The sequence below is a fragment of the Anopheles coluzzii genome, chromosome 3 (assembly GCF_943734685.1).
Source record: "Anopheles coluzzii chromosome 3, AcolN3, whole genome shotgun sequence".
NCBI classification, from domain to species: Eukaryota; Metazoa; Arthropoda; class Insecta; order Diptera; family Culicidae; genus Anopheles; species Anopheles coluzzii.
In genome coordinates, this window is record NC_064671.1 from 34,188,773 (window position 1) to 34,210,463 (window position 21,691).

Here is a 21,691-nt window from a genome sequence, read left to right on the forward strand (position 1 = left end):
AAAACCTCCCACCCCTATACACGGGAGCATACGGAGCGTTTTGATTCGCTGACCAGCGTGTGAGCTGCGATTGTGCGCAGTCGGGCGTAAAAGGAAACCTTACGGCACCGGCACTGGCGATAGCCACCCTCCCATGACGGTGGGAAACTTCTTTAAGACGCTCCTATGGGTTCCAAGGGGAGAGAGAGAGCCCAATACGCGGGCCACTCCTGGGTGTGCGGAAGAATAGTTTCTCAAGAACAGAACACCCTCCTGCAGCACGGGGGATAGACTTGTTCGCGACAATTAGAACGCTGTGTTTTCTCTTAGCCGTTTTGCTACCCTGCTTTTCTTTTCGTCCTGCCGCAGACCGGGAGGGTTGTGGAAGGAATAATAATTATGATCGAATTAAAATGCGGGAATTATGAGGGTGTCCGAAGGGGAGAGTTTTGTACTTATTCTTACACATTTTGTGGTCAGCACTAACGAAACAAAAAAAAAACGACACCAAGCGACGAACCCTTTTTTTGTGTTAAACCATCAAGATCGGGGCGGAACTAGAGAAGGCTTCATAAATGTTCCCACGCACTTGCTAGCGGTAGAAATTCTTGATGAATTGTTTGTCTTGAAAGAGGGACAAAGAGAGCAGAGCCCGAGCATAATGATTGTCTTGGAGTAAACAAACGAAACACGCCTATTGGTAGTTTTGTTAAAAATGTAACAAAAAATGTAGTACCATCACGATGGAAAACACATTGTAGAAAAGGGGAATGATCTTAGACTGCGAGCGAACGAACAGGGTTTAACTTGTTTCCTTCACATAGTCACTGTTTGTAAGTGTGATCTAATTGGAAGGAAAAGCGCCTCTCCCTGGTCCGATAGTGCACATAACGATCTGGCCACCGGCGGTACCGAACCGGCTCGGCTTTATTAGGGCCCGTCCGTCTCACTTTAATTAGATCGATAATGTCCCATTTCATCTATCCCCCTCACCCTGCCGGTTTCCTTATTGAGAGTGCACTCCCAGCTCCGGCCAAACCAGTTCCACAATTAATCAACGTAACGATCAGCAGTTCATTTACACTTTTTCTCCACGCACTGGACGCGTCGATCGCAGTCGTTGGAGAAAGGAGACAAAGGGAAAGAGAGAAGAAGAAAAAAACGGTGCACTCACAAATCAATTAAAATGCAACGTTCCATATGAAACCTTGCTGTGGCAGTGTCTCTCTGCACACTGTCACCAGTGTACCCCTCGTCTACCTCGCCTGAATACACTTTCAATTTCAACCTGAGCCCATATGTTTCCCCCGTACTGCTGCTGAGTCTGTTTGCCAGCAAAACGAAGCAATTAAATCATAAGAAGACGCACCAGCAAACAACTCACGCAACCTCACCGCAACATGCTGTCGCGACCCCACCCGTGCCCTGCCAATGACCGGTTGCTGGTTGCTACAGTTTTTCCCCACCGCAGTTGGAAAATGCCTCGGAAGATCGCATTTCTCTTTCTTTTCGGTCGTGCGAGTACCGCTTTATGAGCGCAGAGGAGGGGCACCATGGCTACAAGCAGTGCCGCTGCGTAGAATTATGATGCTGTGCAATTGAATAATAGAGAAACATTCCTCGCAAGCTTGAAATAGAAATGACTGCATCAATTAGCTGGGCCACCGGCCCTATCGCACCGGGTGCGGCAAGACAAGTTCATGGGCTCGTGCGAGCTCCTGGCGTGCAGCGCACTGGTGGCAAAACCCCCTGTGCGAAACAGGTGCCAACAACCTCGCTGTGAATGGTGTACAACCCATGGCCCGTTGGTGTAGAGGGCTGCAATTTCCATAATCAAGCCACGACTGCTACATGATAAGCGGACGTTGAACTTGCCGAGCGGTGGAAGTATTATTATTATTTCGGGTGCATTACTTTCACTGACGAATCAATGCGACGAAGGGTGTAAAGAGGATTTTGCATAATTTATTTATGAGATAAAGCTCCCCTCTTAAACGAACCCCGCGCGAGTCACATAATGCAACACAATTAGCACAGATTGCGTCTCTAGAGTGTCAGCGTGAATGACCTAAGCTTGTTGTGGCATTAGCCGCAGCACGTTGACGGGAAATTGTCTCACAAACTTGAACTTGAAGTCAGTGGTCCGACTTTTTACGACACGAGACACCCAACAAACGGGGCGTTGCAAAGCGGCATAAGAAAAAGGCAGAAACAGCATGAGACGAACGGTCCCTTTGGCCAATTCGAGATAGATGGCGCCGATAATGACGAATTTGGGTTATGGAGAAGTGCATCACAAGAAACCTGAAATAAAAAAAAGGTTCAGCCTGGTGATCGATCGGAAAGAAGGAGGCCAAACGAATCTGAGAACCGTAACAAAGGATCGAGATTCCTGGCCATTAAAAAGGAAGGATCGTTAGGAATGGTTTCTGCAGGTGCAGGTGCAGCATTGGATTTGATCCTGCAGCCCGCTCCCATTTCCGAGCAAACGATCGCTAATTGATGACCTTTCGATGCGCTTTGGAAACGGTGCTTGGGTCGTTGCATCAAATCTTCGATCGAGCCGCCGTGCCGTTCGGACAAGAGGAACAGAACGGAAGGCGTGTGAAACATTTCGGCTAAAAGTCGGGATTTGAGTGCTACATTTATGGCTTACCGTGCTTGGGGTCATAAATTCGTCGGTAGCATAGAAAGAGTCGATGGATTGCATCGCGACAGCGACGTCGACAGTGGAAGTAAGCGGAAAGTCTTGCGGAATTTGTAACCGAGCCGAATGTGGCGATCAGAGTCAATTCCCACAGTCGAGTGTGTTTGGTGGACAGGGTCGCTTTTTTGCTGTGACAACCTAATCAATGACAACTCGACACCTGGACAACGTGCTCGATATGCCTACACCTTGCTCTTGAGACAGGGATTGAAGGCGTTGAGACATGAAATCCACTTCCCAGTGCGTCGTTCTAGCTGACTGGACCGCCAACTCCAAAGCATGGAGGTCCAAAGCTTGTTGGGAGTCGTCCAGCCAATATTTTAATCTAAGTGCATGGACGAATATGCATTTCGAGACGCGTGGACACGACTTCGCTTCCATAAAGGGTCTCGTGAGCGCTGTGGACAGCGGCAATGATAATAAATATCTTCTCTTTGTGTAGTTGTCACACACAGAGAGGGAGATTTGCTGTTGCCTTGGACGGTTCACTTAGTTCTTGCGATGTGATCGTGGGACAGAGCTTAGGACACACGATCGCCCAAGAAGAGATCCATCAATGTGTGAATGTATTAATCAAACGCAAACACCACAAAGAGGCATAGCTATTTAGAAAGTCCTACCGTTCGACCAAAACAAAGCCCGTCCCCGGGAGTTGGTTGATTGATTTTTAATTATTTCTTCGACCGAACACAGATCAACCGACTTTCTTTGCCTCTGAGCTACCGGGCAAACGGGTAGGTTGACTGTAAGGTTTGATAGATGGCTTGGAGGACACCTGATGCTGTTCCATCGATCATCGGAGAAACTGACATCGTCTGACATCGATCGACTATGGATCGGGCGAAAGTCTTAACCTCACTTTCTGGATCATGTTTCCGTAATCGAATCCTTTTTCGATCGATCCATTCGCCGGAATGCAGGACTAATCCTCTGGTCTTGCATCATGGTCAGTGTTATTGATACTGGCTCCGTTTTCTGATCCAATGGTCAGGTGCTATACCGATACCCTTTCCTTGAGAAGGTCGCCCGGTTGATGGTCCATAAATTCTGTACTTAAGATCGGTGTCCTGAGAACCCGAACAGGCTCCTCTCGGCGTCTGCGGTACAGCGTGAGCGTGAGAACGTTCCCGTCGATGCATCGATCCTCGGATCCGTCTGTCAGCTGTCGCAAAGGGGGAAGTAACGAAGAACGTACGAGCGAAGGAAAGTGGTGGAAAATCAAGGGCAAAGACAGAAGTCAGTGCCAGCGAGTTGCATGTCAAAGTGTCCCAGCTCGTATCATAATCGTCCTCATCCGGTTGCAGAAGAGCAGCACACGCAAAGCCAAGAGACAGAGCAAAGACGGTGCGCCGACTTGCGCGACTCTGTTTGATCTGGTCCTTCCATTCTCATTCACTCGATCATCTGACAGTTATGGTTATTGAATTGGCAACCCATCGCGAATTGTAAGCGGACCCGACACGCACACAAATACACTCGGGATCTTTATGATAATTGTGCAAATAAAGATTGGATTTTAGAGCCCGCTGCTTCTGGATTGCATGCCGGTTCTACTAGCCGTCTGTGGTCCGGGATGCAAATGAGTCGCGTGAATCACCCGGAACGACTTGTGCGCAATTGAGTTGTTGCGGAACAGCGGGACTTTCTCCCGTTGGCAGCGACAATGCACCAGAAGCAAACACGTTTCGAGTTTTGTAATTAAACAATTACTTAATTATGCATAATGCGCAGAGATACTGCACTCGTGCAACGGAAACAGGACCAGAAACCATAGAGCCAAACTCACTCACGCCAATGGTATCATACATCTTTCCAAGACTCGTTCCAGTCCAGTTCGAGACATGGGACTGCATTGGGATGTACTGTTACCGTCTGCTGGCGGAATCGATGTTACAGTTGTTGCGATGTGTGTTTGGGTCGTGCATCTTGGCTACCGTTGGAACAACTCAATCGCTAATAAAGACATCCGTGAAGTGGTCGATACGTTCGTTGGAAACTTTTGTTCGAAGGTGCTCTTACAACGGTTTAATTGAGTCTCCTCTCACACTTCGCCTGGCATCGCTTCTGGCTTGTGGAATTCTTCCCGGCCTGTTGGCTACTGGATTAGCCCCGACGCAGCCCCCACGATCGACCGAGTGCCGTGACATTAGGCTCCAAATTCAGTTGTTCTTGTAGCCGCTGATCCTCACCCGGTGATCCCGAGATAAAAGGTCCGACCGTTCATTTGCATAAAAGAGTCAGTGGGCTTCTTCGTGGTCCGAGTACATCACGACCGTGTTAAGCTCTCTGAAAGCCTTTCCACGTACCGGAGCGCTGATCCCTGCTCTGTTGCAGACCGGGAGTCTCGGAGAGCTGGTTGTGTGGAGAAAATTAATTGAAACCAAATCTATTTCCAACAAGGCATTCCGATGGCTCAGAAGACTGAGGAAGTCTATGGGTTTGTTGTTTGGATCATTTGGAGCGTTGAAATTGGCGGTTGCGATCGTCGCGACGAGATTTACGAGGGTCACAGAAGCTAAGAAGTTGGGAGAACAGAGCATGTGAGGAAGCTCTAAATTAGTGTCATTTGTCGGGTTTTCGGAGCTTGTTGTTCTTCCTGGTCGGGGACGCCAGCCAGTTGGGTGATCGTTTTAGAGCTAATAAATATTAATTTGAAAGATAAATTGATCACGACTTTGGCCGGTGGTCGGTGAAGGGCGAACCGCAAGGGAAACCAAAAGCTCATTCTGGCTAATCAGCCTTGCCGTCGCCGGCTAACCAGAAGCAGTGCCGGAAGAGCTAACTGGCCAGAATATCCGATAATGTTCTCGGTTGCGTTCATTACCGAAAATGAGTCAGGGCTTTTGTTGTGAAGTTATGATTCTTTTGTTCTGGATCAGTTCGGTAATTCCCATGTTTGTGCTCATCTTGCGCAGGTCGGCGGGTTTGGGATGGGTCCGGGATGCTTTGTGCGTGTCTTCTTCGTTTGTGAATGGGACGCGTGCCAAGGAAGAGCTCATTCTAAGCAAATAATCAAACGTAGCTCTAAATCAGTTTGCGGTCAGAAAGTGAGGAAGGAAATTGGAAAAACGTGATCATCTTGCAATTGTTTCCATGGCCTGGTTATTCTTACTTTCCGTGTTTCACTAGCGTCTTGCTTTTTGTTCTCATTTGACTGCTTTGAATCTGACCTTGGGTTCTTATATAAACCACGTGGAAAGCCTTAGTATTAGATGAAGATTTTAAGTCAAAACAAAGAAAAGAAACATGACAAACGTCTGAAACAAGAGTAAAAGATATTCGTACAGTCGCTGTAGAACAAATAGCTCAATTCGGATGATGAACGCGTTGCCACGCTGGTGGAGCCTCCGATACAGTAGTACGTCTTGTATCGTATTTCAACTAGATGCTAGAATCTGATTGCGATCCCAGCATGGTTCCATACCAAGGCGTTTGACCCATGGCTAGCGTGCTTTGAGAAAGATATCCACTCCAAGAATAGCGTCTCCCATGGCTCCGGAACAAATTGAAGTTTATGTGCGTCTAAAATCTATCTCCCGCTGACCTCTGGACACGCCAGCACAACGCAAGAAGCTTGAACGAAGAACCCAAGACATAAACAACCGTCCACCGTTTGAAGAGATCGATGAGCGATGCCGTGCTTTATTGGAGTCATTTTTATGGCAATCCGTTATTTTACTGCCGAAAGTCGATGGACCGAATATGTCTATCGTCGGTACGTATCTTATTGCTCCCACCCCGGGAGTTTCCCCTGAGAGTATCTCATTTAATGATGATCGTTCGTGCAGGATGCTATCGATCTTTATGGTTATTCTGGATAATCGGAAGGATCGACTGGTGATGGAGTGGATCAGTGCGAGTTTGTTTCGGAAATTAATAGGAGCCGAGACTCTTCTGATTCGTTTCCTATTCCACCGAAAATCTGATAATAAACGTATAAATCAATAAACCATCGTTTCGGTGGTGGTGCCAATGGCCGCCAGAACGCAGGAAGCGAAACTAGTTTTCCTACTCTCCACTCCAGTTGTCTGTCTGAATATGAGAACGATTGCCTGCATGAGTAGATTCGTTCCCAACGCAATAGTCGAACCTCAACGCAAAAAGGCGTAGCAAAGTGTCTCTCATATTCATAAATCAAATGCGATAATTGTGCATAAATTGTCAAACACACAATTTGTTTTCCTCCATCAGGTTGATCGTGTCGCGTGGAATTGGGCGAGGCATCGCGATTGGCGGTGTGGCTTGGTGGGTTGTTGGTGTGTGTGCTAGAATAAATCACCAAGATGCTGGAATGTAGACGAGTGGGAGCTTGGAATGGACTGATAAATCAGAGAACAATCTGCAGTGACAATTCTTTCACTTGACAGCAACGCTATTTGCGATCGTTGAGAAATGAACCCAGAACATCTTGGTGTGTTATGAGCGGTGAACTGGTTTTGCATGAGTTGTATGATGACAGAACATGATTTTCATTGGTTGAACGGTAGATTAACGATCCGTTGGCTCTAAAGAACCATGGAGCAACGGTACCTCACATGGAGTACATAGTAGTGGTAAAGACAGATGAAGAGTGTCCCTTGAAGACAAGTTCCTATTAAAAATACCTCCAAAAATTTCTTGTAAACCTTTAAATTTATCTTGCGTTTGTTCTACGAAGAGTAGTCCCAACATATTTTCAAAGGGGAATTTTCCATTATGCGCTACATCAACCCATGGATCAAAGGCATTTTTCCTTCATAATCATCGGCGAGAATGAAGGGATCTTAATCATCTCCGACACATTTTTGGGCCGATGATGGCATTTATTCAAGGTCTTGTAGGGACGAAATTCGGCCATCGATCGTTTTTATGGCATGCATCATCCCAATGAAAGGGTTTGTTGACTTCCCGGGAATCGGTAATGTCTTTCGCATGCCCTCGGCCGCCTTTCAAGCGACGATCGGTAGAACAGCGAAATTGCAAATTATGATCATCAATTCGGTATCACTTTTCCTCGATCTTTTTTCTTCCTGTTCCCGAGAGTGGCGATCGCGCGTCTGCTGATACGAGGCGCTGGTCCAGCGTCGTCATCGCGGGGCATCTTCCGCGACAGCAACAAGTAGCGCGAAGCGGAAATTTATTTTATCTCCTCATATATATTCATAAACATTTCTGCAATCTTTGGCCTGGGCAGTAATGGCGATTGGAACGATCGATCGACGGGCGATCGCTTGGGAAAGCGACTGCTCGTACCCGTGGCCGGCAGGTGGGCATCGAAATATATTATCCAACATTTGTAATTTCGATCTGTATCGATCGGGAATCATGAATGGTCTGGCCGGCTTTTCCTCGTTCACTTCGCTGTGTCCACTTAGATATGTATCGCCTAAGGGTGAACGGAGGCGATCGGTGGGGAGTTCTTGGACAGGGGACGACGGATGTTTACACTCGTTAAGCGTCTTTTTACGTCTTTTGGTGTGGGGAGAACGATGGAGTGGGGAGATGGTGCGTGGCCATGTAAAGTGACAATAGTTTAACGCGTTAAAAGAGAAGAGAAGGAGAACGATCTAGCCACCCTCGGTGAGCGGAATGCTCGGTGTAAGTGTCGGTGGTTACATGGTTGAGTAATTTTTCATAAATCACAAGAGGGGGAACGAATTACCCTGGGGTTGGCTGTGTCGGATAGTGCACCAGAGTGGAACGAGGCGTATCTAAGGGTAGGGGAAAGCACATTAAAAGGGGGCGTTACAGGGTCATTAATTAAGGCATTACGAGCTGTCACTAGCGATGCATGATCGTCATCACTTTGAAAGGGTAAATCACGCAGAGTTGAGTGAAAGCGTACACAGGAAATGACCATTTGCCCTCCTTTTAGCACCTCGTTGTCATCTGACATGTTGTTAGAGCACCACAATAACCATATAGTCTTCTTTTTCATTACAGATTCGACACCGGTTTGGACTGTACGACGAGATCACCAGCATTAATGGACGAACGGTACGCCACTGCAACTGGATCCGGTTCCTGCGAGTGTCGGAAACGTACGGGCCGCAGGTGAACGTGGTCTGCGCCAAGGTGAAGGGTGAGCCGATCTACGAGATCGTGAAGCCGATCCCGTCGCACCAGGAGCTGGTCGTCTACTACCTGCCCGAGGGCCCGGAGGAGCTCTTCTTCATCCGGATGCGCAGTCAGCTGTACCGCCAAACGATGGACTCGATCCTCGAAGGTAAGCAGCGCCCTCTCGCCATTTACGGGGAGTCGCAAAAGAAACAAAAGCCCTCGCGAAAGATCATCTCGCGGCCTATCTGAGATAGCATTCATTTCACCCATCACAGTGTGTGTGTTCAGCTTCCAATGCCACGCACCACACACACACACTCGGTCGTTCGGTACTGCAAGAGCGATTTTTCGTAATAAATAAAATAGTGATTTTATCAATAATAGCCGGCTCTCGTTTGTGTAATCGGGATCATGGGCTTGGAGGAGATGTTGTTGTGCCCGACTCCTCCAGCTCACGGCCCGAAAGAGAGCTTAAATTAATACACACAAATGAGTGTTGTGTTTCTTAACAAGAAAATAATTGAAATAATTCGGTAGATTACCCTTCGAGATACTGGGCCGCGTCGTACGGACTGGTGGCATTCCCCTGTTTCCCGAGCTCTCGAGACCCCAGATCGAGCGAGAATTCTGCAACTCACATGGCCATTTCCTTTGTTGCTTTGGCAGCTGCAGCTTGTTGTTGCACCTTTCGAGTTCGACTGCACGGTTTATCCCAGTCCGAGTGCTAACTCAAAGGCATTTATAATGATCTCCTTTCTGGAGAGTTCGGAGTTCCGAGCAAAACCGCGCTTGCGTGAGCCCGAGGGAGAATCGGGAGTAATTAAGCCCGAAACTGATTTCCATAACACTTTGGTTCGCACAGCCACCGGTGGGAATTAATTTCCTGTCACCAGTGTGCTGGTGGCTGTGCCAGGAAGCTTACCGGTTGCAGCGTGGGACTGTATGTGTGTGTGTTACTGTGGCAAATGATAAAGCTCCCGACTGCACAATTAATGAAGCGGTGTGAAATGAATGTGCTAGATTAGCGCTAATGATCGTCGATTAATAAACGAGGCGTTAAGTGTAGCAACACAGCTCGACGGGAAGGAGCAAATCCGCATGTCCTGAACTACCTCTGTGCGATCGCTTATCAAGACCGTCTCTCTCTCTCACTCTCTCCAAACTCTTTCGCAGACTCACCGCTGGACCTTTCGACGTCGCTCCTGTCGCGGGTGATGCTACCGATCTCACCGTCATCGGGCGCCGAAGATGAGCACAAGTCGGTGTCGGGCGACGACTCATCGATCTCGATCTCGTCCGGAGCCAGCACGGGCGGCGGCGATCGCTGCGAAGGTGCACTGGATCTGGAGCTGGCCGCCATCTCGAGCGGACCCGGATCGAGAGCATCCCCCAAGGCGCGCCCCTCAGCACGGTCCGAGCGGGCCATGCTACCGTGCGAGGTGTGCGGCAAGGCGTTCGATCGGCCCAGCCTGCTGAAGCGCCATATGCGCACGCACACCGGCGAAAAGCCGCACGTGTGTGGCGTGTGCGGCAAGGGCTTCAGCACGTCCAGCTCGCTCAACACGCACGTCCGGATACACTCCGGGGAGAAGCCGCACCAGTGTCAGGTGTGCGGCAAACGGTTCACCGCCAGCTCCAACCTCTACTACCACCGAATGACACACATCAAGGTAAGATCAATGCAATGTGTGTGTGTTTTTTTATAATTTCGAAGTGCAAATTTTGGACAGAAATCCAAGAGATGCCGAAATCGCAGCAAATGTCACGAACATTCAGTAATTAAAACATTTATCCCCTTCTTATCGATTTTATGAGTCGGTCTTTTCGATCTACCATCCACCACCGGTAGGATCTGCGGCTTGTGTCAAATACCTTCCGTATGTGTCCGTTTGCTTTCGGGAACCATCCCCAACGTTTGTGTTTTTTATGATTATTAGCCCACCTTTAATTACCACCCGGCAGGCCCAGTACGGATAGAAACTGCAGGAGATCCGCATCATTTGCAATCGAAAAGTATTTCTCAATTTTCGCTGTTTTGTGGCAAAACAAAAGCAGCAAAACAAGAACTCCATTGGGACGATCGGGTGACAACGCGTTCTGGAGAGCGTTCGCACCGAAAGAAAACCCCATAAAACCCGTTTATATCCGTTCCCTTCCCTTCAAACTGCCGAGAAGATCACTTTCATCCACATTCGCCGTACGTGATGCTGGTGTTTCCGAGCATCTCCTCCCAGCACTTTCGAGGGGGGACTTAATTAAACAGAATTTATTAAAAAGATAATTAGACTGGTTTCAGGTCTTTCCCGATCGGCGGTTTTTGGTCGGCGTCAAGCCGTGCCATATTCACAACGGATCTCACGGTAACGGATCGATGGGAATGCAGACGGTGCGCGATCACCGCCCGATCGAGAGTCCGTGCGTCGATCCCATCAATCAAAGTCAGCTTCAATGTTGTCACCGGTTCGATTGTGGCTCGACAACCAAGCTTCTTTCCCCCCTCCAAAACGCGCCAAACGCTTTGAGCCGTTCTGCCCGTCCCCATGATCGATAGAGTTGTACCGGATTTTAGGGCCTCCTGTCGCCCGGTATGACTGATTTCGGAAATATCAAACCCGGCCACACGTTACAACGAACGTATATTTACATATTCTTTTGAGGGAAGGCGGAGTGGACAACGAAGCTTTCAGCCGCCCGAAGTAAAGGTCACCCCCGTGCACGGCTTAATTGAAGTTTTGTTTTCGAAATAAAAACATAGTGGGGTGGGAGAGCGGGGAGAAACATGAAACCAAATGCGATAAGATATCGTATCGTATTGGAATACAATTTTCTTTCAAGCCATCTGCTACATCTGCCACAGTATACACTGCGCTTGGGATGCGGGGATTTGTTTCTCTTAATTTTGCCTTTGTCCGGCCCCTGATCGGTCGATAAAACTGATTAGCTTGAGCGGCGGTGTACGGCGCAGTCCGGCATGTTTTGGCATCGAAATTGATCCCAACTTTTACCTTCTACATCTTTTTGAGCCGCTATTTTGTGGCAAACATCAGCTTGGAGGGTATATTTTTCAATACATTTTATTCGTTTTCAGCGCAATTTGCCAGTCAATGGAAAGCTCCTGCCGGATTGGCAGCACTTTGGCTAATGTTTTAATATTCGAAATTAAAAACTGAACGACAAACGGGACGGGAACCGTATCCCCGATGCAAACATTCATATTTCCCCGACCGGAATAGCAACAACACCCAACTGCTTGCCAAATGAAGCCATTCCGTCTACAGCCGACCGGTTTCGGTGCACTTTTTGTTTTTTGTTTTTGTTTTCGGTGCACTCTACAATCAGAAGCAACCGACGAGAGCCCAACAGAGCTCATTAGGAAGTAAAACAGAGACGGATTGAACGAGTTCGTTGTTTCGCACAATTTAACTTACTCGCTTAACCACAGAGATCCTTCTGGTGGTGGGCTTCTGGTTGTTCGGCATGGCGAACAGCACACACACTCACACAAACACACACAAAAGACATTAAAGCGCCTCACCCGCACGCCGAAAGGTACACACAGACTGGCCGGGATCGCCGCCGTTGACACACAAAGGCATCGCAAAGGAAAGAGCCAAAATCGAGCGCTCAGCGATAATGCACCATTTACGTTATGACCCGGTAACATTTTACGGTGTATCAATATACTCCTTCGTCTTTTCTGTGTGTTTTTTTCGGAACCCCCTGGCACGGAACGGAACAATCCTTATCCCTTGCAGCACCGCTTGCTTACCCCCGAAAGTCACCCGCGAGCGGTGTGCATGAAAGCAAACGAACGCGATCTCGTTTCACCCCCTTGGTTCGCGCTTGTGCTGTGTTGCATTATTTGTTTTGAGCGATCCGCGGAAGCTTCCGGGAGTGTAATCCGGCACTCCGGTAGCTGGCTGCGGAAAGCGCTGTGGCGAAAGCACATAATCGAAAGTGATGCCACCGTCCCGCGGTGCGCTCGTTTGCCCCGGTTTGCCGCTGGCTTTAGCCGGTGTGTGCTCACACACAGCCACCACGATTAAGAACGTCGTGAGTTACGAGCAGCTATTAGTGAGATATGCTTTGATGCGATGCCGACGCCGCAGTTGGGGCGAATTTTGCGAGCTACCGACCAAAAAAGAAACGAACTGGAAAACAAAACTGTGCAAGATCTTTACCCTTTGGTGGGGGTTTTCAGAGAGTATACGTTTGTAGCGATCGCTCCAAACAATCCACAATAATTCGAGTGCATTCTTGGGATGTTGTTGGATGGTGGAAGATGGTAGGTTTGATAATGCTATGAAAACTGTTGAATCATCCAACAGAACTTTCTCATGTTACAGAAGTCGTTCAAAGAGTCCTAGCTAATTACTAAATTGGTCGAATTGTTCTCAATGCCTACAGTTCAATATTATCAAGTGTAAGAAAACCATTAACAGGTAGAATACAAATCCTCACAAGTCTCTTTGTAGAGAAGAACAAGGAGTTATGCTAAAGTTCTCCAATACGAAAAAGGACCAATCAGATCAAATCCAGCAAATATCTAGTCCGTCATATTGAAAGGATGGAACGATTTTATCTTTAAATGAAGGACACATGTCGTAGTCTTTGCCCTTGCTGCTCTCCATCATACGTAACAAATCGTAACGCTGGAAGATATCTCCTCTCACAGACGAGAAAGTAACGTCTTTTATGGATGACCTCTTCATACTTAAAAAAAAACACTAAAATAATAGAAGTGACCGTTGTAACGAACATTTTAACATTTTAAGGTTAAAATCGTATTGCACTCTACCGAGGAATTGAGGCTTACCTTATAATTAAATGAACCAAAATGGTGATTACAAAGCAGCTTAGGTAAAGGCTGCTGAAGTACTGATTAGAAGTTACATCTTACATCTTGCAACATGCTGTTTGCACGATGTGGTTTGATAAGAACCTTTGCAAGTAACACACCATTACAGCCTCAATTTCAACTCCATTAGCACATTCCTGCACACCAAATGGCCTGTGCGTGTGTTTTTTTTTTTTTTTTTTTTTGTAAACAAGCCATCCACAGCATCCCACTTCACAAAACAGCGACATTTGTTAGATACCAGAGCGATCCGTAACAACCCTTCTCACAGCACCGCAAGAGCGCAAAACACATCCGCTCCTGTCGGACAGGATGATTGCCGGCAATCATAAACCAATAAAAACTGAAACAATCCTTCCGAAGCAATCAAACCGACCGATCCGGAGGAGGGGAAATGATGCCCCGTTTTAGTCCCTGCACGGCCCAGCATTAAGCGTTTGCCGCCTGGGGAAGATTTTTATCCAACATTCCGGTCCCGGACACGCAACGTGCCTGCGCATAGCCCACCTGCCATCGAAAGCGGTGCGGCGGCATTGCATCCTTTCGGTCTCCAGGCGGTTACTGTCCTTGGCAAAGAGAAAAAGAGAAATAGAAAGAGGGATAAATGCGAACAAGCGACGAACCTTTTAGAATCGATTTTTATCACATTTTTACCTTTTAATATTACTTGAAACGCATGCACCGGTTTCACTCTTTAATGCCAAGAAAAGCAATGCGCAAGGCATCCCCTCCTCTTTTAAATGTTTCAATTCTAACCGCTCTCTCTCTCTCTCACTCTGTCTGTCTGTCTTTTGATCCACTTTCACCCATCCAGGATAAACCGCACAAATGCAGCCTCTGCTCCAAGTCCTTCCCGACGCCGGGCGACCTAAAATCGCACACCTACGTCCACAACGGGTCCTGGCCGTTCAAGTGTCACATCTGCAACCGTGGCTTCTCCAAGCAAACCAATCTCAAGAACCATCTCTTCCTGCACACCGGTAAGTACGGGACCGTATGCAATCCGATTGCGCAAGTGTTGCGCCTTTGCGGTGAAGTCAAGTTCAGCTTATGGTGTTCGCAAAAAAAAACGAAAGGAACAACGATAAAGAGCAGTCCCTCGGGCGGGAAGAAAGAAGAAAACAAAATAACAAAAATGAAAACGGCAGCGCTCACTCACCTGTTCGTTAGTGAAAAACATTAACCAGCAAGGCTCCATTGTGCTCGCTCCGTTTTGTTTTCCCTCCTTTGCTTGAAGGACACGCACATGGCGTTTGCTGGCTCGCAGGCTGTCTGGTGGCTTGGTGGCCATTGTTTTGCGTGTGTGTGTGTGTGTGTGTGTAGAGCGGAAACATTTGGCTTTCGACATGCTTGATTTAGGGGTTCCGGAACTGTAAGGGACCGGGAACATCACCACCACCACCACCACCACCACCACCAACACTAACAGAAACTCCAATTTATTGAGCCCAATACGGGAAATGTGTGCCGGCTTCGGACGGCATATGCAACCCCGAACTGAGCCTCGAAACACTCTTGGGTAGAACTGTGTGGCTCGAGAAAGCAACAAAAAAAAAGGTAAAATTCGACCGGTAAGAAAAGGTGAAACCGTCAAGTTCGCCCGTTTTGCTGCAAAGGACGCACCGGACGAAAGGACGATCATCATCAACAACAAATGCACCAACACTAACGTACCAGCACAACTTGATGCGTAAAAAAATAGAGCGATAAACGGCCCTCGAGCGCCTTGTGGAACCCTTCGAACCGTGCTGGTCCTGCATATCCTTTTTCCTGTCCTCTTTCTTTAACGGCCATCCTGACTTCCTGACTTCCTGCGCGTTTGCCGGTAACATGGAGGTAACATCCCTCTTTCTCTCTCCGTTTGCAATCGTGGCTGTCGTCATCCTTTTAGTGTGTGTCTGGGGCTTTCCCATTCTACCCACGAGAGACTCATTTTCACGCAGGATAATATTTTTATAATCCACGATAACAAAAGCACGCTGAGGACAAAATGTAGATGCGGGCGAGCGCTAGGGGTGCCGTCTAAATTAAAGTTCTATTTCCTCCCTTTGAAAAAAAAAACCCCTTTTCTTCCCGTCCCGGCAGCAGATTAATTGAGGAAATGCGTAAGGTGTAAGATAACACGCACAGAACGAAAAAGATAGCGCAAGAAGAACGAAAAAAACAAGGATCCTCGCCGATCCCTGTCGATCATCATCATTCCTGCCAGCTTTCACGCCATTGTTTTGATTGATGACGGCCATTGCTTTCCCTATTGGGTTGTGCATTGGGTTTGGGAAAAGCACCCACAGGTCTGCCTGCCTGGATTAAGATTAATTTCCCGATAGGATCGCGTCCGTTTAGATGGAAACGCTGACCTGCACGCTATGATAGCTCTATTAGGACGATTTTAATCCGGAGTGAGATGCGACCGATCGGCAAAGGATCGGAGCTCAGTTCTCACGGTTTCGAACTGAGCGCAATCTTGGCATCTTGGTCGCTGTGGCCCCTGGTTGGGATGCCGGGAAGAACGAATCCAAATAATGCACGATAATCACCTCTAGCTGGCCTCCGGATCCCCTGCTACTAGCAGTTACCTAAGCTGATTTGTGTCCGCGTCATGATCGTGTGTGTGTGTGTGTGTGACTATTACACGAAACCTTCAAGCTTCGAATCGATCAAATCTCACAAACTCCAATCGTACACACGGCGCAAGCAAAATGCTTTTAAAAGCATTCACCCCACACAACAACTCCACTCCCCACCGCCATTCCAAAACCAGTAGCGCAGAGTGGGAATATTTATGAAGCGGCTGGACCTCATCTCCCCGATCGGGATCGCGGTTGGGATAATTTCCCTCTATTAATTACCATAAGCCATAATTAATCAGCGCGGTTGGGTTGGCAAGAAGGTGGCCTTTTTTTGCCCAAAATCATAACCACCGGAGGAGGTGGCTGACGATGATGGGCGCTGCTAGAGAAAGTCTTCCACTTCACTTGGTGTGTGTGTGGAAGATATTAATTGCCTTCCCGGTGCTTTGCTGCTCAGATCAGATTCTAGTCTGGTTCACCTTTGGGGGTGGCTTGGGGTTGGCGCCGTCCCAAAGCGGGATTAGAGAACAGGGGAGTTTATTTTTCGTTTTGTTTTATTTGGTTTGGTTTGTGTCTCTGTGGGGTGTTTCAAGTAAGTTTCATAAAACATTCTGAATCGGAAGAGAATATTCCATATAGATGATGTAAAATCATCTAAAACCCCGAGAATGATGCTTCCTAGTTTTTACTAACAAGTGGTAACCTAAAGCCCAATCTTGAGCCACCTTCAGCGAATGTTAAACGAACTTTTTAATTAACCCAATGCTTCCCCCGACCAAAGTTCATGCCCGCATATCCCGCAGTAAACACTAGTAGGCGGGATCCGTCAAAGACGATCACGATCCTGCCGCCACTGCTGCCACCATCATTCCAAAAGCACCCGAAGAGATTGATCTCTCTCTGCTCTCCACGCTCTGCTCTGCCGGTAACGGTGTGCGAGAATACGATTAATATAAATTATAACGAAAACACAATAATTTAATACGCGCCCCAGCCGTACACGCATGCCTGGCGTGTAAACTCTCCCAGTGCGCCCTGTTGGCTTCTGCGCTTTGCTCGAAATCATCGTGCCCCCGGTACGGTTGGGCTCTGTTGTTTTAAGTAAAGCCTAGAAAGAGGAGAGAACTGCAGCGGCGCAGTGACTGCTGCTGAAGAAATTAAAACTAAATTGGTTTTTGCTGCCCCCTCCGTGCCAACCGGGGCGCGTGTGGTGCGGGGTGCCATTTCCATAGATCAACCTGATGCTTACCGCGTTCTCCTGCACCCTTCCAAACCATCCAGCGGCAAGCACGCCGGAGATCCGCTTTGAGCTCCGAGCTGCTCGTCGCCTCCGTTGCTCTGAGGTTTGCATGGGGATGTCGTGATTTATCTGTCTGGGATCCGCGCGTTCCATCCCTGCTGTGTGTCCCGGGGGGGGGAGGGGGATCATTCCACTCCACGTTTTTTTTGTTTTCCATTCTCCCGAAAACCACGATTCAATCTCATTCGCAATGCGCTTGGGTCAGGCAGCCCTCGTGCGGTAAACGAGGACGTGTGGAGGTAAACCGGGCGCTTGGTGGGTCCGAACTGACGAGTTTTGGGCTGCTGACGATGACGCTGCCGTTTTCTGTTCCAGATCATCAGCAATCGGGAAAGGGTGGACGCCGCGGAATCTCGTGTGGTATTTACTTTGGGGAATACATATACAACATTAAACATTACATTTTGTGTGTCAGTTTAATGTTTAAAGAAGATCCAACACGAAGCTAAAGCACTATAACGAGGGCAAAACCATTTGCAGCACCGCAAAAACCACAGCACCATCCGCCAAACCACTAACGATGGCTGAGCATAATGTCCTACCAAATTATCGTCCCACAGGCACCGAACCTGATCTGGCCTGTCCGATGCTACTGCACCAATGCAATCGCAGAGTTTTGCCATCCCCAAGGATGGGACTGTGTGGCGGGTGGTGGGAATGTAAAATTAACTGTGACGATCCTTTACCACCACAAACGGCACTTCTCCTTCTGGGGCTTGAAAAGTGAAGTAGCTAAAACGATTAATGGGACTGAGGGATATTTATAAAGGTAGCTCTTGAAGCTGAACTTCAAGCTCAAGATTGATAAAGTTCGGCAGCAGCCAGCCGTTAGCCATCCTTCGTCTCGTGAGTTTGCCCTTTTTCGCATTTGCCTTTTTGATGCATGGGGGGTTAATTGTTATCAGTGGCTTCCATTTCCCTTTTTTGTTGTTCCATTACGTAGCTTAATGAGGTGCATAGGAGAGAAAAGAGAGAATAGTTGTTAAAATATCATTAATTTCGAATAGTTTTGCATCGCGTAATTTTAACACTATTTTACTAACTCAAACTATATTTTTTCTTCCCTTTCTCCCCCACGCAGGTGATAAGCCCCACGTTTGCGAGGTGTGCAAAAAATCGTTCGCACTCGCCTGCAACTTAAAAGCGCACATGAAAACTCACGAAGGTAAGCCGATCGAACTGCACAGCTCGTGACGAGTAAAACGCTCACTAACACTGTACGCTTTTCCCATCCCTTCAGAAAATGCTTCCCAGGAGTCCGAGCTGGACGTGGACAGCGATCTGCGCAGCGATGGGGAAGAGATCGGGCCACTGTTTAGCTACGAAAAGCGGGAGGAAAGCCCTTCCCCGCTGGAAAGCTCCGACAGGCACGACAAGCTGAACGATCGGCTGCCCCGCTACCACTGGCGACACGCGAAAGCGGAACCGATCACGAGGAGTCGCTGAGTCTGGCGTTCGTCCGAACAAAAACAAACCTTGGCTGTACATAGTAATTAAGTAGCGTAAGAAATGGGGGACCTTTTTTCCCCCACCCATATTAACGTCTCGTGGTTTAACAGGGGTTTTCAGGGGTTCTCATAGTTGTGGGACACTTCCTTGACTCTTTCTTATTGGAGATGAACTTCATATCCTTGGAAATCCTATTGGAACCTAGGAAAGAAACCCTATTGTCCAACAAGGATGCTATAACTTCCAATTCTCATTACATTACAGGGTGTTTCACGATTTATTGGTTGGATCCCATCAATGTTTGAGAACCCACTCATATTTTTTTGGTGCGTTTTCACGATTTGTTGGCCGTTTCCCAGAATTTTTTGGTCCAATTGTATTGATATCTAATCGGAAAATACCAATAAATTATGAAAACGAACCAAAAATCTATGGGAACCCACCAAAAATTTATGGGAACCCACTAAAAAATCATGGGAACTGGCCAATAAATCGTGGGAAACCCTGTAAATTATACCCATTTCAAGTAGGAAAAAATCAATAAAGTGTCCAACAGCTATGATAACTCCTGGAAAAAACTTGTATCAGACTACCGGAAAGGCTAATACTGATTAAAACATTGATTTTGACTGACTGACTGGCCCTGAAATATGTTTTGATATTTCGGGCAAAAGAGCACACAAAAGAGAAGCCTTTAAATGCAATTAATTCTACCCATTAAATGTAAATTATATTTATTAATAAAAACAAAACGAAAAACAGCGAAACTCAACTGACGCTGACCGCCCTTGCGCAACGTCGATAACGTTTTCCGTACGGGCGGCCTACCTGGCGATGACGTTGCCATCCAGCCCACGCGCTGCGTACGGCGCAAAGACGGTTTTGCGGTAAAGTGTGAAAATAACTTATTACACCGCAAGAGATAGTCCATTAAAGTATACGCGCCTCTAATTACATAAATCAAACGCAAACCGATGCGTGGAGCGTGGCGGACCTTGCAGTGCACAGTAGACTAAACCTCAGGTGACAAATTGGTCGGTATCTATAAATCTTTCCCTCCATCCTTCGACCCCATGCTTGCCGTGTGTCTAGCAGTGTGCCCACGTGTGACGGCAATGATGCGTGGGGCATAAGTATGCATTTCAAGCGCATATTAATCCACGCTCGAGCCGATCCGATCGCCAAACCAAAACCGTACGATCGCAAATCCGACCGACCCTCCCTTGTTGGTAAAATGGAACTGGAATTTTCACACAAAATTATCCTATGCATCAAACGTGACGGACGTACAACGTGTAAGCTGTCGATCGGTTTTGCTGCCCGAACCTGCGCGCCACCCAATCGGACATTCGATAGAGGGGGGAGAACCGGAGGGTTGAGCTAATTAGAAGCAAATGTATGCAGACACCAATCACGCATTTGTGGCTTTTATCGACGGCGTTGTTTTTTTTATTATTTTTTATTCCTTTCCTTCCTACCATCGGTCACTTTCGTCTAATTCTAATGAGCTTGAGTCGAGCGACAGTCGATGACAATGATATGGTTTTTTTTTCACCCCCAGCACCCCACGACACATTGCATTGAAAGGGAGGAAAGACTTTGTGCGGTCGATGGAAGGACCACCGTGAAGTACATGTTCTCCTCTGGGTGTCAATCCGAATATGGTAATTCCCTTACCAGACAGCGTTTGGTTTGTGGAGCTAGTAGGGAAACAAGGCCAGCATCACATACAATTTGTTGTAGGGTAAGTGTACCAATTGTGGCTATAGCACCAATTATGGCTATAACGAACACTATTTTTGCTCTAAAACAGTCTTTTTGCATTCTAAAACCACGGAAGGATTTTTCTTTTCAAATATGAACATTTTAACACATTTGTGCTTCATTAGTTCCACGCTGGTCACTTCCGTTTGTTAAATATCACCCGTTTAAAATGTGTTGGCAAAATTTTTGGTATCTCTTACCATTTTGCTAAGAGCAGCACTGTAGGATATTAGCGATTTTCAAGCACCTAACCATAATTTCATCTCAAAATCATCATTTTGGTGCAAAATATTAGTTATTTAACGACTACGCATCAAAATTCACCAAAATTTCGTCGAAAATATGCCTTTTTTCTGTACGTTGGTACTACAGAATTGGTACAACTAACCTTCGGTGTACCAAATATCGCAGTATGCTATGGATGCTTTGTTGACAACTGTCGTTTTGGTCGTAGTGCGTAGTTTACAAGTGATCAAATCGGGGTTTCTCGTTGTTATTTATGCAATATAAAGTGTTATTTTGTGTTTTAAGCATCATTTTCTTGTAAAGTGTTCAAATCAGTAATCAGTGGAAAAGTCAGTATAATGAAATCGAATCAGTTTCACCAAAATAATACAGCTTTGAATGACTTTCATACGAAGAAAGCGAAATCTGAAGCCGCTCGTGTCGCCTTATTGCCAAATGCGCTTTTGTTCTTCCCTGATCGATAGTTAGTGCTAGTCTTGGCTAGAAGTATCTTGGTCAGAAGATAGTTGAACTATGGCTACGATTCTTTATTTAAACAAATTCCAACAGACCACCCTGATTGTCTGTGCTCCTCTTCGTATCGCGCTGAAACGGTGGCTGGCTTCGGTATAGCTTCCAGGTGATGTGAAAGATTGTCAGGTGTGTGTGTCCAAGTACGGTATCAAAGATGTACTGTCGCTGACGAAAATATAATATTTGTACTAGCCCGGTAGTGGTTCGCCACCCCCTACTAGTTTGACTCCTCTGGTCTAACGATGTGCCACTCTCAGGAGGCTAGG

At 47.2% G+C, this 21,691-nt stretch overlaps 1 protein-coding gene across 3 annotated transcripts in view; it reads left to right on the forward strand.

Annotated features, from left to right (window-relative positions):
- Nucleotides 1-19,674, forward strand: part of LOC120954785 (zinc finger protein 235-like) — a 241,899-nt gene extending 222,225 nt beyond the window's left edge. For all 3 annotated transcript variants that reach the window (XM_040375023.2, XM_040375025.2, XM_040375024.2), the window contains 5 exons: nucleotides 8,609-8,891; nucleotides 9,899-10,395; nucleotides 14,398-14,563; nucleotides 18,535-18,618; nucleotides 18,694-19,674. In XM_040375023.2, the coding sequence (XP_040230957.2) occupies nucleotides 8,609-8,891; nucleotides 9,899-10,395; nucleotides 14,398-14,563; nucleotides 18,535-18,618; nucleotides 18,694-18,899 (1,236 nt within the window). In that variant the 3' untranslated portion in view covers nucleotides 18,900-19,674. The remainder of the gene's footprint in view (nucleotides 1-8,608; nucleotides 8,892-9,898; nucleotides 10,396-14,397; nucleotides 14,564-18,534; nucleotides 18,619-18,693) is intronic.
- The last annotated feature ends 2,017 nt before the right edge of the window (nucleotides 19,675-21,691 follow it).